The 18,657-nt window shown below is 44.0% G+C and overlaps 1 protein-coding gene across 3 annotated transcripts in view; it reads right to left on the minus strand.

Annotated features, from left to right (window-relative positions):
* Nucleotides 1-18,183, minus strand: part of RPS6KA5 (ribosomal protein S6 kinase A5) — a 186,403-nt gene extending 168,220 nt beyond the window's left edge. Inside the window, exon 1 of one of the 3 annotated variants that reach the window (XM_032878629.1) lies at nucleotides 17,851-18,181. In XM_032878629.1, coding sequence (XP_032734520.1) covers nucleotides 17,851-17,953 — 103 coding nt within the window. In that variant the 5' untranslated portion in view covers nucleotides 17,954-18,181. Of the gene's footprint in view, nucleotides 1-5,500; nucleotides 5,561-17,850 lie in introns of those variants that run through there. The other 2 variants (XM_032878630.1, XM_032878633.1) reach the window with 2 other exon arrangements.
* Nucleotides 18,184-18,657: the final 474 nt, after the last annotated feature.

Consider the following 18,657-nt stretch of genomic DNA (forward strand, 5'->3'; position numbering starts at 1 on the left):
AGAGTTGAACTTAGAAAAGAAACAGAAAAAGTATGCTTTTTCCAAATAGACTGTGAGGGGTGCATCTCCCCACAGTAAAACACAGGGAAAGGAAAGAAATTTATTGGCAAAGGAATGAGCACATTCACATGATAACTTGCAGATGGGTGAATTATGAACAACCCCTATGGACAGGCCGGGAGGGTCAGATCACAAAGGACTTTGAAGGACAAGCTAAGGTCTATTGATTTCATCTTCAAAGGTGGGAAGGTAGTATAATTAAGGAAGGAGAGCACGTGTTTTGGCTTCAGATGAACTCAGTCTCTACCAGTTACTAAGACTGTGCCGAGCAATTATTTCTACCATGCTAAGCCTCTTATTTATAATCTGTGGTTGAAGGGACGGATGGATGGTCAGATGGATGGATGGATGGATGGGTACGTAGACAGACACGCATGTGCGTGCACACACACACATATACACACACAAAACCAACTGTACTTGTCTGAACCAGGGTTCCTCCCAAAAGCAGAGTATCACAAAAGGACCTGTAGAGAGACAATTTAACTGGCCGGAGAAGTAAAGGACCACGGAGGGTGAAACTGGAAAGGAGTGTGAACCAGTAGGAGGGCACCTTACTGAATGACACTCATTGCTGTGGGCAGCTGGAACTCAATCTTGCCAGACTCTCTGAACGTGACTAGAAAGCTGTTAGAATTGTCCGTGTGAAGACAAGGAGAGCATTTCTCCACTGGCTCCTACTCCAAGTTAAGGATTGCCCTAGGAGGAGTTCACTTGTAGCCACTTCCAGACTGAACAAGCCTGTGTGCCCTCCTACCTGTATCTCTTGCTAGGTGGCCTTGGAGAAGCCCTGAAGCAGAAAGGAAAAGATGGGCAGTATGCATATTTGAGATAAGCCACTGTCAGGGCGAAGTGAGTCAAAGCCCGCAGGAAAGAGTTAGATGATGTGAGGCGATGCTTCAGAGGCAACTGATAAGAGTATAGCTCGAACTCCCTTCCCTCTGGGTCACTGAATACATGTGCATCAAGTCACCCCATTGTACACCTTAACTTATACAATGTTCTATGTCAGTTAAACCTCAAATAAACCTGGACAAAAATTAACTGGTCACAGAGTCAAGGAGGCGCTACCATTGCTATTACATAATGGTGACAGGGAGGAACTTATCTTGAACTCAAGGAATATATGAGGGTGTTTGTTGTTGCTTCGTGCCTGATAAGTAATGCTGAAGATGCACTTGGAGCCATCACAGTCCAAGGGCAAGGCGACTGAAGGCTCAGATCGCTCAGAGGTGAAGGTCGCAATTAAGTTAACCCCCTGGTTTCTTGTCCATCTTTGGTGGTCCCATGATCTATTAGCCACCGCCACAGACGTCTGTAGGTCATAGCACCCTCAGTGCCACTCGGGCCTTTAACGATAATTACATCCACCTTGCTCCTAAGTGCTACCACTTGGCCTCTGTATTCCAGAATACTATCATGTCTATGGACACGAGGGAACCTAGTGTCTCCTATCAAGCACAGCCTATTTCCCCTCACCAGGGCATTCTGTATTACCTTGTTAAGTGTTTTCTTTGGACCTGCCTAAGGAACGTGATCAGATAGTATGTCCTCCAGTCTCATAAAATAAATCCTTTCTAATATTCTTTCGCTCTAAGACTTCTGACCTGGATACTCTGCCAAAGCCATTCCTGCATATTTATCTAATTTACTATAGGTCATATTCATGTCCAAGCTTCAAGAAAATATCCCCACAGTATATTAGGACCAGGTTACTAAGATATTAAATCCTGAGTGATGAACAATGCTCCCATGTTAATTATATCTCCCCCATCCAGCCTCATTATTCTACCACTCCTGGCCCCATACCTTGAAAATCCACTCCCCAGCACACTCCTCTGTTCCTACTGGCACATGTTAGCCAGGCCCTGGGATTACCTGTCTGAGTATTTCCTCCCAGAACAAGAATATCCCTGTTCACATTACGCTATGATTGCATCTAGTTGTTCTAGAGGCAACAGGTATAGAGGGTGGGCAGATTGTAGACAGGACAAGCATCCTCTGGGGAGGCATAAACCTCAGCCAGATCTCTGCATGGTCTCCAAACAAGGGAAGGCTGTTCTGTTCTAACAAGGCAATAGCTCTGTCTGTCCAGAGGATCAGGGAAATTCAGGGCTCCAAAACTGCCAGGCTCATCCACCCAGACGTTCCCATCACAGATCTCAGGGTCCCATTCCTTCCATACGAGGGTGCCGACTTTGGCCCTAAACACCTGACGAGGGTGCACCGAGGAGAACTACCATGAACGACACAGAATGAGGGACTCGTAGAGGGGTTTGACCTCGCACGGGCACAGGAGTCAAACCGTCTACACAGTGCTGCTGCCTCCGCATCTGGGGCTGAGTCCGAAGAGAGGGTGGCCGAGGGGAAAGGAAGGGCGGCCAACAAGTGGGAAGGGGCAAGGATAACCCGCAGCCCCGAAGACAAGCTGCAACCCATGAAGGCAAAGAAGAACCTGTCTCTCTCGCTACCTTGATGCCTCCGACTGTGACGAGACAGGCAACCTGGGGAAAAGCCACACATCCTGACCACGGATTCTGAGAAGTTGATGGAGGTGATCCAACAGGAGCTAAAAGAACCGCGGGCCTGGGTAAAGCCACATGCCAACAATATGACACAGCAGATTGGCAGTGACGTGTGGGAGCTGCAGCAGGGCCCCGTACCAACCTTCGCATGTAAAAGAAATACGGCTGCTGCCTCACTTCTGCCTTTAAATCCTGCTCAAAATATCTCTTGTGGCCAGCGCTAACCCAGAACCCAGCGGGGAGCTCTGGGAAACGTCATTCTTGGGCTAGCTCAGCTGGCACAGTACAAACCCACCAAAGAAGATGCATGGCTCTACCACCCTGCAGATTAAATCCCAGGCCTGCTTCTTTACATCATCTGTCCGATCATGGCAGGCGGTAACAATCTTTGCAAATGCTGCCACACAGAATCTTTTCACCGCGTACCCTGCGTTGACAGCTGGCTGGCCTATGCCTGTCATTCTCTTGTTTTCCAAGTTTCCAAAGGCAGAAGAGGTCAGTCAACTTCAGAGTCCTTTTATAATTACCACTGTTCCCATACCACTCAAGTCGCAGAGCTGTGGCATCAAACAACAGTTCGCCTTCCAATCAGTGCCAGTTCTGATGTCTTGCAGGTAAGAGTTTCGGGAACTGTTCTGCCACACATGCCAGGGGTTACCACCGATGATGTCCCTGCTGCGATCTCACCAGTGAGTGGCCCACCCCAATACCCTGTATCTAAGGTATGCTTCCTAGAACCACTTTAGGTACTGTCTTCACTGGGGCTCTTGTGCACATGATTGATCTGGAAGGTAACCCCAGGAGAAGGAGTGAGGAAGAACTTGGGAGACTGAAAGAGGGAAGAAGGAAAAGCCCATATAAAGATGCATTATCAACTCAATCTAATCTGGACCTTTTGAGGAATGTATGGAATGCCCCTCAGAATTTTCCACCCTCAGATCAATACAGAGAAGCATTTCTTCTCAGCTTCCATCCCTCATGGCTGAAGGCTGCCCCCGTGGTCCCTTCACTCTGTACACTTCTAGGATACGCCCTCGTGCTGGCTGAGCCAGCTCCCCCTAGGATCCTAAACCTTGGAGCAGGAGTCCAGGTCCTGGGGCAGAAAGTGAAAAATGTGCAGCACATGTATCCGACATCAGACACCATCAGACTGAAGTGAGTTGGTGAGCTGGAGCCCAGGCAGAGCGTCAGCCCCAGCGGGACTCCAGAGTGAGGCAGACAGGACAGGAGCTCGCGCCCTACAGCTGTCAGAGACAGTACTCATCACACAGGTGTGTGTGAGAATTCAACGAGATGCACAAAATGCTGGGCAGATCTCCTAACACAGAAAACTCAATAAATGATAGCTATTACCACTAGGTTAGACACTGATCTAAGACCATGGCAGAGGCAAAGCATGAGCAAGAAACAGACAAAGGACATATTTCAGAGTTATAAACTGACAGAATGGGGAGAGTGAAAGGGTAGGTAGGGAGAATGGGAGGTAGAGGAGGAAGTCCAGGATGTTTCTAGCTAGGGTCCTGGTGGGATGGAGAATGACAGTACCACTAAATAAAATAAAAGCTGGAGGAAGAAGCATTACTCGACCTGACTGTAAGGAACCTGTGGGCTACCCACATGTCTTATGCTCGGCAGGCAGTTGGAAATAACTGATCAGAAACTCAATGAAGAGAGCTAAGCCAAAAACAGACACTGGTAGTAAGTAGTTTAAGCCATGATGATGTTGGGAATTCCCAGGAAGAGCATGTACATTTATAAGAAAAGAGGGCTGACAGTGGATTATCAACATTTACGAGACATGCAGAAAGACGGAGGCCAGGGAAAGAGGGAGATGGGGCAGCCAGCGAAACAGAAGAACCAGGAGGAAAGGCACAGTGTCCCTGGGTAAAGGGAAGACAGTACCAACACTTGAGCACCAACTGCTCTGAAAGAGGTTAAGTCAAACAGAGACATTTCCACTGGATCAGGAAAATAGGGAGACCCTGTGGACTGGAGAGGGAACCGTTATTATGCGGGACAGACTGAGATGGGAGCCTGATGTTCCAGCGCATCAAAGAGTGAACAAGAGATAAAGAAGTAGAAACAGTTGCATAAATGCTCTCTCAAAAATGGGTAGAAAAGAGAATGACAGCAAAAACTAGAGGGCCACCAAAGATTTTTTTTTTTTAAACAAGACAATTCAAATGTGTTCGTGGGAAGGAGAGTTTGAGGATGAGGGAAAGGGGAGGGGGAAAAATGGAGTAAGCTCTCTGAGGAAGTGGAAGATTGCAAAAAGAGGTGTGAGAGCACAATCTGACTCAATGCTCTTTATTTAATATGCTTGGATTTATTTTTAATACACCAACTAGGAAATATGTATTTAGCATCTAATTTGCTGAGACCAACCTAATAAAGTTATAAAATAACTTTTCTTATGAAATCTTGTCTTTTCTTACTCAACATTACAAAAACATAAGCTTCTTGGATTAATTTTAGTTTCAGTCAAAAGGTGACAATGGTATGCAGTGTGAAACAAATCTTCCTCTGCTATTTTAGTTCTTTTTTCTTTATGTCAGGGGGAAATAAATGATTTCTAAAACAATTTATCAGATAAGCTCGAACCCAGGGGGTGTCCAGAACCATATTGACAGCACACACGTAGCTGCGAATCCTAGAACCCTGAACCCCCGTCCGCAGGGTCCAATTAGCCCAAGGGCAGGGAATGTTTGGGCTGGAAAATACGCTAAATAGCTAGCACATCAGGTTCCTTTTAACTGCCAGGTGGTAAGCTATTCTGAAGCTGTTTAGATTTGTGGTTGGGCCTCAAACCATGTCTCTGGACAGCATTCTGCTGGCTGCAGAACAAAGTTATATTTAATATCTGTGTACTTTAAAACAATGCTGCCCACTTTTCTCTTATTGCTGGGGTCACTTACCTTGAAGACTCACTGTACTTTTGGTGTATAAAACAGCAGTGTTTACTTATCCAACTGATTCTGGAATGACATGATTGGGCCAATGTGAAAACTGAGTCAACAGGAAAACAAATGCTTATAAAGCAGTAACAAACAGCCTTTTTTTCCAATACGCGTACCAAATAAATTTAACTTAGAGGAACTATAACTAAATATAAAACACTTCAAAAAGAAGAAAAAGAACATTATGCTTACTAAGAATTTTGGCATGATCCAGAGAACATGTTCAGAGAACTGACCTCTGGGAAAGCACAGAAGCATTTCCATGGCTCTGCCTGAAAATCTCTTTTCTGTAAGCTGTTCTACAACATTCCTTAAACTCTCATCTTATAACACGTACACGGTGTCAAATTTTTGTGTGTTTTTCTATACTAAGAATTTTTAAAAGACGAGAATAACAATGTTTTAGAACAATGAACGGATTTTTCTCTTCTTGAATAAAGAATTGCCTTTGCTTCACAATTCATCGAGGAGAAAAAAAATACATGAGCTCAACACTCCCATACCTTCCGGCCACCAAATCTACAAATGCACCTGTATCCTCTCCCTCTTCCCTTTCATTATACTAGAAGCAAGGGCATTCCCTTATCAGAGGCCAATCCCTCCACCCACTTCATGTCCCCCCTCCTCCCGGGACCTCACTGCCGCCAGCTATCCCATCTCGCTGGTACACTTCAATCTCTCTGGGTAACAGATTCACCCTAGTGGTCTCTAGCATGTTCTAGCACCACTCATCTTAAAACAACAAAAAATACCCACCTCGAGCCCCCCATTTCTCTCCAGCTAAGTCTCTCTCTTTAATATCCTCCAGGACCAAGTCTCTCAAAGTTGTTTTCACTTGGACCCAATTCCTCATCCTGTTCCATTCTGGCTTATCCCACCAACTTGCCACCACAGCTGCTCCAGATAAGGTGATCAGCTCACCTGTCGGATCTGACACACACCTAGAAGCCCCGTTTCTTCTGGGCTTCCACAAGCCATAGCATTCCTGGGCATTCCCTCTCAGCGTCCCTTAGCAGCAACTCCTTTTCTACACATCCTCTAAATTTCAGAGTTTTTCAGGGCTCAGTTCTGAGTCCTCTTCCTCTCTACATTCTACAGTCTCTCCTAAGATCATCTCACTTCCACCTGGGCTTTCAAAGTCAGCTAAATGCCAGTTATGCTTGCATCATGACCTGTAGCACAGACATCTTTTCCAAGCTCCTAACCCTATCCCACTAATGAATTAAAGCACAGTGTTTTATGTGGGCCTTGGGCCAGATTGCTTGCATTTCAAAACTAGTTCTTGTACTTATTTCCTGGGTAACCCTGAACAAGTCAGGGAATTCTTCTAAGACTCAGTTTCCCTGTAAACTGGAATAATAATAATAGTCACTTCATAAAGTTGTTGTCTGGCTTCAATGAGCTGGTGAAAGCACCTACTAGGTGGCCCTGGCAAGCTTTCACTACCCCTGAATACCGTTGCCGGATATGGTCACTAGAATACATCAAAAGCATCTCAGACGGAGGGGAACCTGCTTCCTCCTCCCTCTTTCTCTCTCTCTCTGCCTACTTGTGATCTGTCAAATAAATAAAAATCTTAAAAAAAAAAAAAAAAGCATCTCAGACTTGCTTTGATCCACATAAAACCGGATCCCACTTTTTTTGCCCACCCCATATGCATCACCCCGGTTCACCATCTGTGAGTTCTAAGGCAGAATTCTAAGATGAGCCCCCCATGACCCTTTACATGATCTCCTTCCCCTTGAGGGAAGGAATATATCACTCTTGCAACCAAGGGATTTTTGTAGATGTAACTAAGGTCCTAAATCATTGACCTAATGATAAGAAGATTACCTAGGTAGGCCTGACCCAATGACACAGCCTAGAGAAGAGGACCTAGAAGTCAGAGAGTTCAAGCATGGAAGCGTTTGAATTTCCATTGCCTAAAGATGGAAGGGCCAAAAGAGAAAGAATGCAGATGGCTTCTACGAGCTGACAGAGGCCCCCGGCTGGCAGCCAGCAAGGAAACTGGGACCTCTGGCCAACAACTGCGGAACTAAGATCTGCCAACTGTAAGAATGAGCTTGGAAGTGGATTTTTACCCAGAGCCTCCAGATAAGAATAGCATGACTACCACCTTGATTTCAGCCACGCTAGGAGGACTTTCAACCCACCAGACTGTGAGCTAATAAATGGGCGCCAGTACAAACCTTAAATCTGTGGTAATTAGTTCCGCAGCAAAAGAAAATCAATACACTATCTGAACAAAAAGCACCTTCAAACATACATTTGTTCCAGCCCCCAAACCCCCATACCTCACCAAGTTCTGCTGATTCTATCTCCTAAATGCATCTCAACATATTCACAATTCTTAATCTGTTCCCTACTCTAAGCTGTATGTTCCATTTGAACTTCCGCAACGGCTCTTAACTGGTTTCCCGTCTCTCAGTCCCCCTGCCTATTCTCCTCATAGCAGCGGGAGCTATTTCTCGCTGCACAAAACTAGTCTTGGAAAAATCCTTCATGGCCTCACACTGCACATAGGGTAATACCTGAACACCTTATCATAACCTTCAAACCCCTGCACAAAGTGGCCCTGGCCACCTTTTCGGCCTCATTTCCTGTGACTCACCTGCTTGGATGTGATGCCCGAGCCACAGAGGCAACCCCGGTGTGCCAAGTAACCCCAGTGCCAGTGACCCTGGTGTGCCAAGCCGTTTCCCACATTAGGACCATCTGTGTCACTTCCCCCACTCACCACCCAGTGATAGCCAGGGCCTCGGCTTGAATGCTACTGTTCCACAGAAGCCTCTCCTCACCCCGAACATGATGCCAGCCTACCCAGTTAGACTCCCTCCCAGAGCCCTGTGTTTCTTCACAGAGTTTTTCACAACTGCAAACATATAGTTGGTTGTTGTAGGATTATTCATTTAAGGTCCTTCTCTGAGAGCTAGCTCAATGAGGGTGGGTGCCATACCGAATTTGTTCCTTGCTAAAACCCAGCATCTGGGATGGTGCCAGACACACAGCAGGAATCAACAGTCCTTAATGGATGAATAAACCTGCCCAACTTACTTGTGGCAAAATTAGGTCAAGATTATGAGGTTGACTTGTGTTTGCACCAATAGATTTATCTTAATCTAGCTGTAGTTAGGATGCTTCCTTACAAAACAGATGATGTAAATATAAAGGACAAAGGGGGGCAAGTTCATGGGAAAGTGTCACTGCCAATCTGCTAGGATTCGGCCTTCATGCCCTCTTAAGGCAACAACCAATTTAAGATATGAGTACAACATTATTCTTATTGCGTATTTTGAATAGTTTTTCCTATAGGAAAAAACATATAATTCCACTGCAACACTGATGTGGCTAGAGGAGAGAGTGGTTCAATTGAGTGATTTTCCAGCTAATGAAGGGATATTCCACTCATGTAGAAAACCATCTTGTACAAAGACAGCCCTGTGTATGCTCTCAGCCCTTCTGCCAAAAGAATTCGTTTCTAAAAGTATGCCTCTATCTTATTGATTTCTCACTACTTCTCTCATTTATCACTTTTTATTTTTAAATCAAAAGTGCTATTAATTAAAGACCTCACTTTTTTTTCTTTTAGGAGAAATACAAAAATAGCAAGAACACCATATGACAAAGATTTTAAGAGGCAAAATACTGAATAGAACGTCAAATACCTTCCCATATTGTCCTTAATATTTATGCTCTGTATATAGGTGGTCATAACTGTATTTAATTCTTCCCATGGTCCAGAAAAGGTTCAAGGCAAATTATTTGGATTAACTAAAGCATAAGAACGAATAAAGAAAAAGAAAAAAGATTAGAGACATAACATGATATTAGAAAGAGGCTCAAGATGAATGCCAGACCACAATTTTTTGTGATACAGGCCTGAGCTGTGAAGCTTTTTAGCTCCAATTTGGTAAAAGAGGGACCCACTTTACAGCATTCCTACGGAAAACAGAACAGCTGGTCAAAAGCAGCTCAACTGGGGTCAGTACTAAGATCGGAAAGGAATGTCTTCTTGGGGATTCCTTAGAGAGGACACCATTCTACTTCTATTAAGAACACTTGTCACCAGTTTCTACTAAAATAGTTGCTTAAATAACAGACTGCTTCACATTGTTATCATATCCAGTTACCCAGGCCTGGGGCAAAATGATCTCTTGTTTCAACCAATTTTAAGTACGATTTATTAGTTTCCTATTATTGCTGTAAAAAAATTTTCAACATAAATTTCATGGTTTATTAACAACCCACGTTTGTCTTCTTGCAGCTCTGGAGATCAGAAGTCTGAAACTGGATCTTACAGAGCTCAAATCAAGGTGAGAGCCAAGCTGCACTCTTTGTGGACACTAGAGAAATATCTAACTGGCAACTTCTAGAGGCGGCCCGCACCCTCCAGCTCATGGGCCTCTTCCAGCAGTGGCAGGGCTCCAGGCTCTGTTTCCACTGCCACTTCCCCTTCTCTCCCTCCGCTTCCATCCTCACAACCCCGTCCGAGTCTGACCCTCCTGTCTCCCTCTTATAAGGACCCTGGGATTGCATGCGGCCCACTTGGGGGCCCATCATCTAGGATAATCTCAAGAGCTTTACCTCAATCACATCCACAAGGTCTCTTTGCCACGCAAGGAAACATATTCACAGGTTTCAGGTTAGGACATGGACATCTTGAGGAGCATGGGTATCTCTATTCAGTCTACCACACAAGACTCCATCATTTAGCTATTTGCAGCTACCTAAATGGTAAGGAGGGGGTCAGAAAACAGCGTACAAGGCCAAATCTACACGGTAACAGTAAAGCTACCAATAGGGAACTTAAATCAAAAAAAAATTTTAATTCAAGAGTTAATAACAGAATCCTTTCAAGTAGCAAGTTCACCTTCCATATTCCAAATAATGTGATATACAAAAATATTATTTACACAATTTTTTTTGTCAGGAACACACTGGTTTAAAAAAAAAAAAGGCAGCACACCTACACAAAAACTTGAGTGTGAAATAAAGTAACTGCAATACCAAGTACTGTACTAAAAACTGGGAACTTGACCTCCCTTCTCTCACTTCAGTCACAGGGGAGAATGCCTACTGAATACTAAGGAAAAAAAAAATGTGAGATAGCCAGCTCACTCAGTACTTTAGGAAGGTATGAAGTCCAGGCAGCTTACTTGATTTTTGGAGGAACAGTTACAGCTGAACCAAAAGGGACATTGCTAGGGACAAACATAATGAGGGCAAGATTCTATTTTAGACTCTTATTCATCTTCTCTGACAAACTAGAGGAATGTAGGAGTGCTCACACCTTTGAGGTGCATAAAGAGATCTGTAATCATTACGGGAGCTCAAAGGAAATAACTGTGACAACCCCTACCTCCCACTGCATTCTGGGACTAACATCTCTCAACAGTGGATTTAATGGCAAAGTTTCAGTCTACACATGATCTGATTATGTTAGATTTTTCCCTAGAGGAGTTTTCACCAAGCATCAGCTTCTTTTCCACAGGACGAATTCCATCCTGCCCACCAAACCACTTATGTCTCCAGGAAGCTGAGGTTTCAAGATTCTTTCTTGCTTTGGAGTAGAGATTAATGTTGGGTCTGATACGACAGAAGACTTCCCACGTGAGAAGGTTTTTCTCCCCAGCAGACGGCAAATATAAAATATACTTGAATCCCTCTTGACTTAAGGACTGAGGTCTGAGATTTATCCCAGGAATCCAAGATTGGCTTAACATCTCCAAATTAATTAATGTAAGAGACCACATCGATAAAACAAAAATCATCACATGATCATCTGCATCGATGCAAAATAAGCATTTAACAAAACCCAATGCCTTTTCATGATAAAAACACCCAAATAGACTAGGAAAAAGAAAACTCCTCAACTTGATACAGGGCATCTATAAAAAACCCATAGCTAACCTCATACTTAACTTAAAAGACTAAATCTTCCCCCCTAAGATCAGGAACAAGGCACGAATGTGTGCTCTCACCAATTCTATTGAACACTGCACTAAAGGTTCCAGCCAGTGCAATTAAGAAAAAAAAAAAAAAATTAAAGACATGCACATTGAAAAGGAAGAAGTAAAACTATCTCTATTTGCAGATCTTATAAGTAGAAAACTTCTTTCTTATAAGTAGAAAATCCTAAGACAGCCACTAAAAAACTATTGGAACTAATAAACTAATTCAGCAAGGTTGCAGGATACAAGTTCAAGATACAGAAATAAATTGTATCTCTATATATTTACAATGAACAAACCAGAAATTAAAGTTAAAAAATCCTTTTACAATAACATCAAAAAAATAAAATATTTAGTAATAAAGTTAACGAAAGCAATACAAACTTATACTTTGAAAACTACAAAATGTTGGGCACCTGAGTGGCTCTGTCTCTTAAGTGTCTGTCTTTGCTCAGGTCATGATCTCAGTGTCCTGGGATGGAGCCTGTGAGCCCAGGATAGGCTCCCTGCCCACTGGGGAATCTGCTTCTTCCTCTGTGCCTTCCCCTGCTTGTGTGTGCTCTCTCTTAAATAAGTACATAAAATCTTAAAAATCAACAACAACACAAAAAACCACAGAATGTTTTTAAAAGAAATGAAAGAAGATCTAAATAAATGAAAAAACATTCTCGTGCTCCTGGATTAGAGGACTTAATATGCTAAAATTGCAATACTCCCAAAATTGACCTACAGGTTCAATGTGATCCCTACCAGAATTCTAGTTGGCTTCTTTGCAGAAACTGACAAGCTAATCCTAAAATTCCTATGGTAATTCAGGAGACCCAGAATAGCCAAAACCATTTGGAAAAAAGAAAAACAAGATTGGAGGACTCACACTTCCAAATTTCAAAACTTAACTGAAAGGTTACAGTAGTCAACACAGTGTGGTGCTGGCATAAGGATAGAGAGTCTAGAAATAAATCCATATATCTATGGTCAATTGATTTTTGACAAGAGTGCCAAGACAATAAAATGGGGAAAGAATAGTCTTTCAACAAATGGATCAAAAACCTAAATGTAACAGCTCAGACCATAAAACTCTTAGAAGAAAACAGGCATAAATCTTCTTAACCCTGGGTTAGTCAATGATTTCTTAGGTACAACACCAAAAGAACAAGAAGCCAAAGAAAAGAGATAAATTGGACTTCATCAAAATTAAAGCATTTTGTGCCTCTAAAGGTACCACTAAGTAAATAAAAATGAAAACAAAAAAGCGAAAAGACAGCTCACTTTCTGGGAGAAAATATTTGCAAGTCACATGTTTGGTAAGAGACTTTCATGTAAAATACATTAAGATTGACATTTCAATAATAAAAAGACAAATTAACCAATTAAAAAATGGGCAAAAGGATGGAAACAGACATTTCTCCAAACATACACAAATGGCTAATAAGCACATGAAAAAACACTTAACATTGTTAGTCATTAGGGAAACACAAATCAAAATCACAATAAGATACCACCTTATACTCACTAGCATGGCTACAAGTAAAAAGATAACAAATGTTAAAAAGGATGTAGAGAAACTGGAGCTCTTGTACATTGCTACTGGGACTGGAAAGTGGTACAGCCGCTTTGGAAAAGTTACAAAGTTAAACACAGACTTACCATGTGATCCAGTAATTTTGCTCTTGGAATGTACCCAAGAGAAACAAAAACATAGACCCACACAAGAAACTTGTACACAAATGTACATAGCATCATTATTCACAATAGCCAAAAGGTGAAAACAACCCAAATGTCAGTCAACTAATGAAGAGATAAACAAAATATGGCATATCCATACAATGGAATAGTATCTGTCAATTAAAAAAAAAAAGCGAAGATACATGCTGTAACATGGATGAATCTTGAAAACACTATGTTCAGTGAAAGAAGTCAGTCATAAATGGCTACATACTGTAAGAGTCTATTATATGAAATGTCCCTAGGCAAATGTACAGAGACAGAAAGTAGAATTAGCAGTTGCCTAGGGCTGGGGATGGGTGGTGAAAATGTGGAGTGGCTGATATAAATGGGCAAGACGTTTCTTTTTAGCGTGATGGAAACGTTCTAAAATTAGATTGTGGTGATGGCTGTATAACTCTATAAATACACTAAAATTCACGAAATTGTACAACTAAAACAAGTGGATTTTATGTAAATTACATCTCAAAAACTCTGCCTAATAAACACTGCGGCCAGGTGTCCGCTCAGTTGGTTAAATAAGTGTTTTCCGCTCAGGTCATGGTCCTGGAGTCCCAGGATCAAGTCCTGCCTTGGGCTCCCTGCTCAGCGGGGAGTCTGCTTCTCCCTCTGACCTGCCCCCTCTTGTGCGCTCTCTCTCATTCTCTCTCACATTCTCTCTCTCAAATAAATAAATAAAATCTTTTTTAAAAATTAAAATAAAAAAATAAACATCGCTGCATCCACCTTGCTCTTTCTCTCCAATCACTTGTTCTGGAGAAGCCCGCTGTCACATCTCGAGGACATTCAAGCAGCTGCAGAGAAAGGTCCCCACAGCGAGGAAATGAAGCATCCTGCCAAGAACACGAGAGTAACCTGTCTTAGAAGGGAAATCTCCAGCCCCAGACAAGTAAGTCTGCAGGTGACTGCAGTTCTGGCCAACAGCCTGACTACAATCTCATGAGAGATCCTGAGTCAGAAGCATCAAGCTAAGCAGCTCCTGAATTCCTGACCCACAGAAATCATGTTGCTTAAGCCACTAAGTTTTGGGGTGATTTGCTACACAACAATATATAATTAATACTCCTTCCTTAACCCTCTCCTCAGCGTTAGGCTCTCTCTCCTGATGAAGGACGTTTAAGGAAATGTCTTCCCAGCAACCTTTCCTCTCCTAAGAGTTTGGTTTCACCCCCATCCGCATGTTCACTGTAATAACTGTCACGTTACTAAATCGTGATCCCATTCCCCGGCCTTAACTGAATGATCTGAAAGTAGGCATCTGACCAAAGCCATGTCAGTAAGGTCTTGCCCTGAAATTTCTATATCTGAAGTTGTGGAAAAGGTAGTATCTCTCCAACACCTAAAGCTGGAAGATGTAAAATTTGGGGTCTGTCAGCAGCCATTTTCTTTCCCATGTGGGAAAAGGCAGATGGCAGTGGAGAAGGGTGAAGCCCATCACATGGAAATAAGAAAATATTCAAGATGGAGGGAGTACAGAAAACATATGTCTCTGGTTCCAAGGATTCCTGACGCAACCTTGCCCTTCCAATGGGAAGAATCTGTCTTGTGATCCCACCATCTAAAACAGCACTCAGTATATAAGAGGTAATGAAATATTTATGAAATAAATGAATGGGTAAGGCAATCCAATAATCTTCCAATAATACCCCCCCTTTTTTTTTGCTGTTGTTCAACAGAGAGATTTGATTATTTGAAACCTAAAAGTTCTAACCTCTTTTTTGTTACCTTTATACTCTGTATATCTCTCTATTATTATATTTATGGCAATGTATCCTAATTATAGGCTCACATGGTCTCCTCCCCTACTATCAGAGAGCAAGACATTTGCTTACTCATTTTTGGTATCATCAGTACCATTTAGTCTAGAAAATAGAAAGTGTCAAGAAATGTATGTTTAACTGATGTAATCAATCCTTTACTCTTCATTCTTCAGTTTTTATACTTAATGTCCCCAATTTATCAACTACCTAACATCTACAAGACACTGGAAAATACAATAAACCATTGCTTGTTGCTTGGTCCTGCATTATCATTTATTCAATGAATTCATTCAACAAAATCTGAGTTAGATATTATTGAAGATATATACACAGGCTGCTAAGCAGCAGCGGGGATCATGGGCAGTTCTACTTCAGATGGCAAGACATACGCAGAAAAAGATGATAGCCAGCAATGTGACATAGGCTAAGCACCAAATGAGTGATTTAGTTTATAAGTTACACGGGGTTAATCTGCACACTTTAAGAAAAGGTACCATCATGGAGTGATCCTCAGACTTTACACGCAACCAACATCTGAGTGCCCCACGTGTGTGCTCTTCCAGCAGGCTTGCATTCAACACTCACACTTAGTAGTCAAGAGATGTGAGTCTGAAAGAGTCAAGTGACTTGCCCAAGTCTACACAGCAAGTAAGTGGCAGAGCTAGGATTTAGAATTAAGTCTTCCAGTTCTATGTCCAGGTATACTATGCTACTCAGTCTACACAACTTGAACACTTCCCATGGGACTTTCATTGCCTTTGCATTGATCCTAGACATGCAGTACAGTGTTGGGCACATATGGGCAGTCACCAACTGCTGACTTGATACGGCTATAATGTTTGTCCACATTTTGAGAAGCAAAGGACCACATCAGATCAAATTACTTTGGTGCCTATTATAGTATCATGTGATGGCAAGAGTGCAGTTGGCTGAAGATGAGCAAATCTTTCAAGTTATATTTTAACAGTACTTTTGACCACTATATCCGGTCAGTTGTTCCAATGTTCAGCAATAAATCAAAATGACTATTCATTTCCTTTGACAGTTAACAGTACTAACGAATTCAGTATAATCTCACCATTATCAGAAAAATTTCTAAAACGCACACTTGAAGGTGATGATTCACATGGTTAATAGGGAAGGAAAAGTAAAGCAGTACTCATTGCTTTCTACAAAACTAGCACTGTTTGCAAAACCAGAAACTAAGCAGTTGGTTGACTACTGATAACAAGCAGGTTGCTCTTTGGTCATTTAGCAAAAAGCTGCTTGCTGCACCATGGTCAGTAGCTGAGGAGCATATGACTTCAAGTAGCTCTTGTGATACAGCATAATTCTACATATATAAATCAGTGAATTGTTACATAAGATTCTTGGAAAAGAAATTCAAAATCTCCACTTCAAGGAGCAGCTCACACTGAAACCTGGCACAAATCAGATATTAGTACTGAATAAATGTTTACTGAAAAAATGACTTAACGTCCCTTTGAAAACGTAAGTTGTCTATTAAATGGAGAGAGAAAATCAAACCAACCATACCCACAACAGGTTATGTTACAAACTGAAAAAGATTATGGGGTAACTAGCTCAAGATACATAAGAAATTCACAAGGACCCCCCTCAAAAAAATGCTGAAATGAGTAAACACGCATTCGACATCCTTCTTAAATTAAGTCACCACGCTGGCCCTCAGTGGAATGTTAACCAGTCATCTCATTAGAAATGAAAATGAAAAGAACAGGTGACAGATCTAACTTTACAATCTGTTCAAAATGGTAACAAGGTGTACTTGGCGTACACCTGAAATCTGCTGCGTAAGATCTGTGTCTACATCATAAAAAGTATCTGTGTCTACATAATAAAAAAGTATCTCTACATACCAGACAAGCTGAATCATAAAACTTAATAAACGCTCACGAGAACACTGAATAGTAAGAATGCACTCTTTAAATGTATTAAAATGTATTGTCCAGAAATGAAAAAGTATCTCTAATACCAGACTGGACTCCACAAATCTCAACCCCAACTGTACTGATTAGTCCAAATAAACATTTTCCAAAATGAACAACTCGGACCCATACAACGAATCAAGCAATCTAACAAGTATGAAGCTTGGGACAACTCTAGTGATTTGAAACGTTAGAACATTAGAACGTGAGCGCCTGAGCGGACGGGTTTAGTCGCTTTTACTTAGAGCTTTACATTCACAGAGCTTTGTTCGCAAGAGACCTCTGAAAGAATTCAAGGCCAAGTATAGTATTTCATGAAAATTGCAAATAAAAGCGCTCAGACCCTGGAGCCCGCGATCCCTCTCCGCCTCTGTAGAGACCGGACTCATGAAAAGCCCTGGGGACAGCCACCCTTTCAGCTCGTTCGTCCAGGACCCCGGCACCTTAGGGGAGGGCTCCACAAACGCCCACCGGGACCACCTCTAGGGAAGCAGAGGAGTGCAGGAGAAGCGAGTCAGGCTCCAAACCAAAGCGTCGTTCACCCCACACTGAGGAAGGCGCACCTTTCGCCCTGGACAGGATGCAGTGACAGCGCTGTCACCTGTGCGGGAAGGGGGCACGAAGACATCCTCGGAGACTAGTGCCAATAGGCAGAGCGGTCCGCCGCTCCGCGGGCCCCAACGCCCAGCGCCCGCCACGCATTCCCGGGCTCGGGAAAACTTTCGGCCCGCGCCCCCCAGCCCCGCCCGAGGTGCGCCCCCACCGCTAGGGACCCCCGGGCTCCCGCCCCGCCCTCGAGGCCCCGCCCCGGGCCCGCCCCCCGCGCCCACTTCCCGGCCCCGCGCCCCCGGCCCGCGCGGGCACCCGCGTGCCCTCGGGGCGTGCCCCCGCGCCGGGCCCGGCCGCCAGAGGGCGGGGTCGCTCACCCGTCCGCAGCTCGTGCTTGACAGTGAGTAGCTGCTCTCCTCCGGCGCCGCCGTCCCCGCTGGTCCCCGCGGCGCCGCCGCCGCCGCTGCCGCCCTCCTCCATCTTCTCCCTTTTCCGATCCCGCGGGGTCCTACGCGGGGACCCGGGAGACAGCGGACGCCCGGCCCCTCGGTGCTTCCAGCTGCAGCCCCAGGAGCCGGGGTGCGGCGGCTCCAGAACTCGGACGCAGCGACGAGTCTCTTTCCCGCTCTGGCCGCACGGCTCGCTCCTCCGCCTCCTCCCCCTTCGGCGGGCACCGCTAGTACCGCTCAACCAAACCGCCCCCTGTCAGCCGCCTCCTCCTTCGGGCCGCTCCGCCCACAGTCAGCAAGGTAGAGGAGCCATTCTAGCCGCTATCGCTTATTGGGTACAGGGCGCGCGCATCTGTCAGCGCCGGCTCTCATTGGGCAACCCTCTCTACGCTTCAGGGACCGCCCCGCCCCTCTCCTCGAATTGTTGTTGCTTGGCGGGGAGGCAGGAGAGGGAGAAACGCTACCACTCCGATTGGTGAGAACTCAGGTTCTGCCCCGCCCATTTCCGCTGGTGCGCACGCGCAGTTAGGACCTTCTCTTCTCTGACCTCCCCAGAACTGTCACACCCCTTATTCCCCAGCTTCGATCTGTTAGTAAACAGTGTCTAGTAGTCAGGAGGCGCTCGGAGTCTGTGATTGGCTATTGCTGAAAGAGGCGGGGAGGGCTGATTGGAACGTTTGGTCCGCCAATCACTGTGGACAGAGGAGGGGCCTGAAGGGAAGCGCTCCTCACGCA

This window comes from Lontra canadensis, unplaced genomic scaffold (genome assembly GCF_010015895.1).
Source record: "Lontra canadensis isolate GAN:19392208 unplaced genomic scaffold, GSC_riverotter_1.0 scaffold64, whole genome shotgun sequence".
NCBI classification, from domain to species: domain Eukaryota; kingdom Metazoa; phylum Chordata; class Mammalia; order Carnivora; family Mustelidae; genus Lontra; species Lontra canadensis.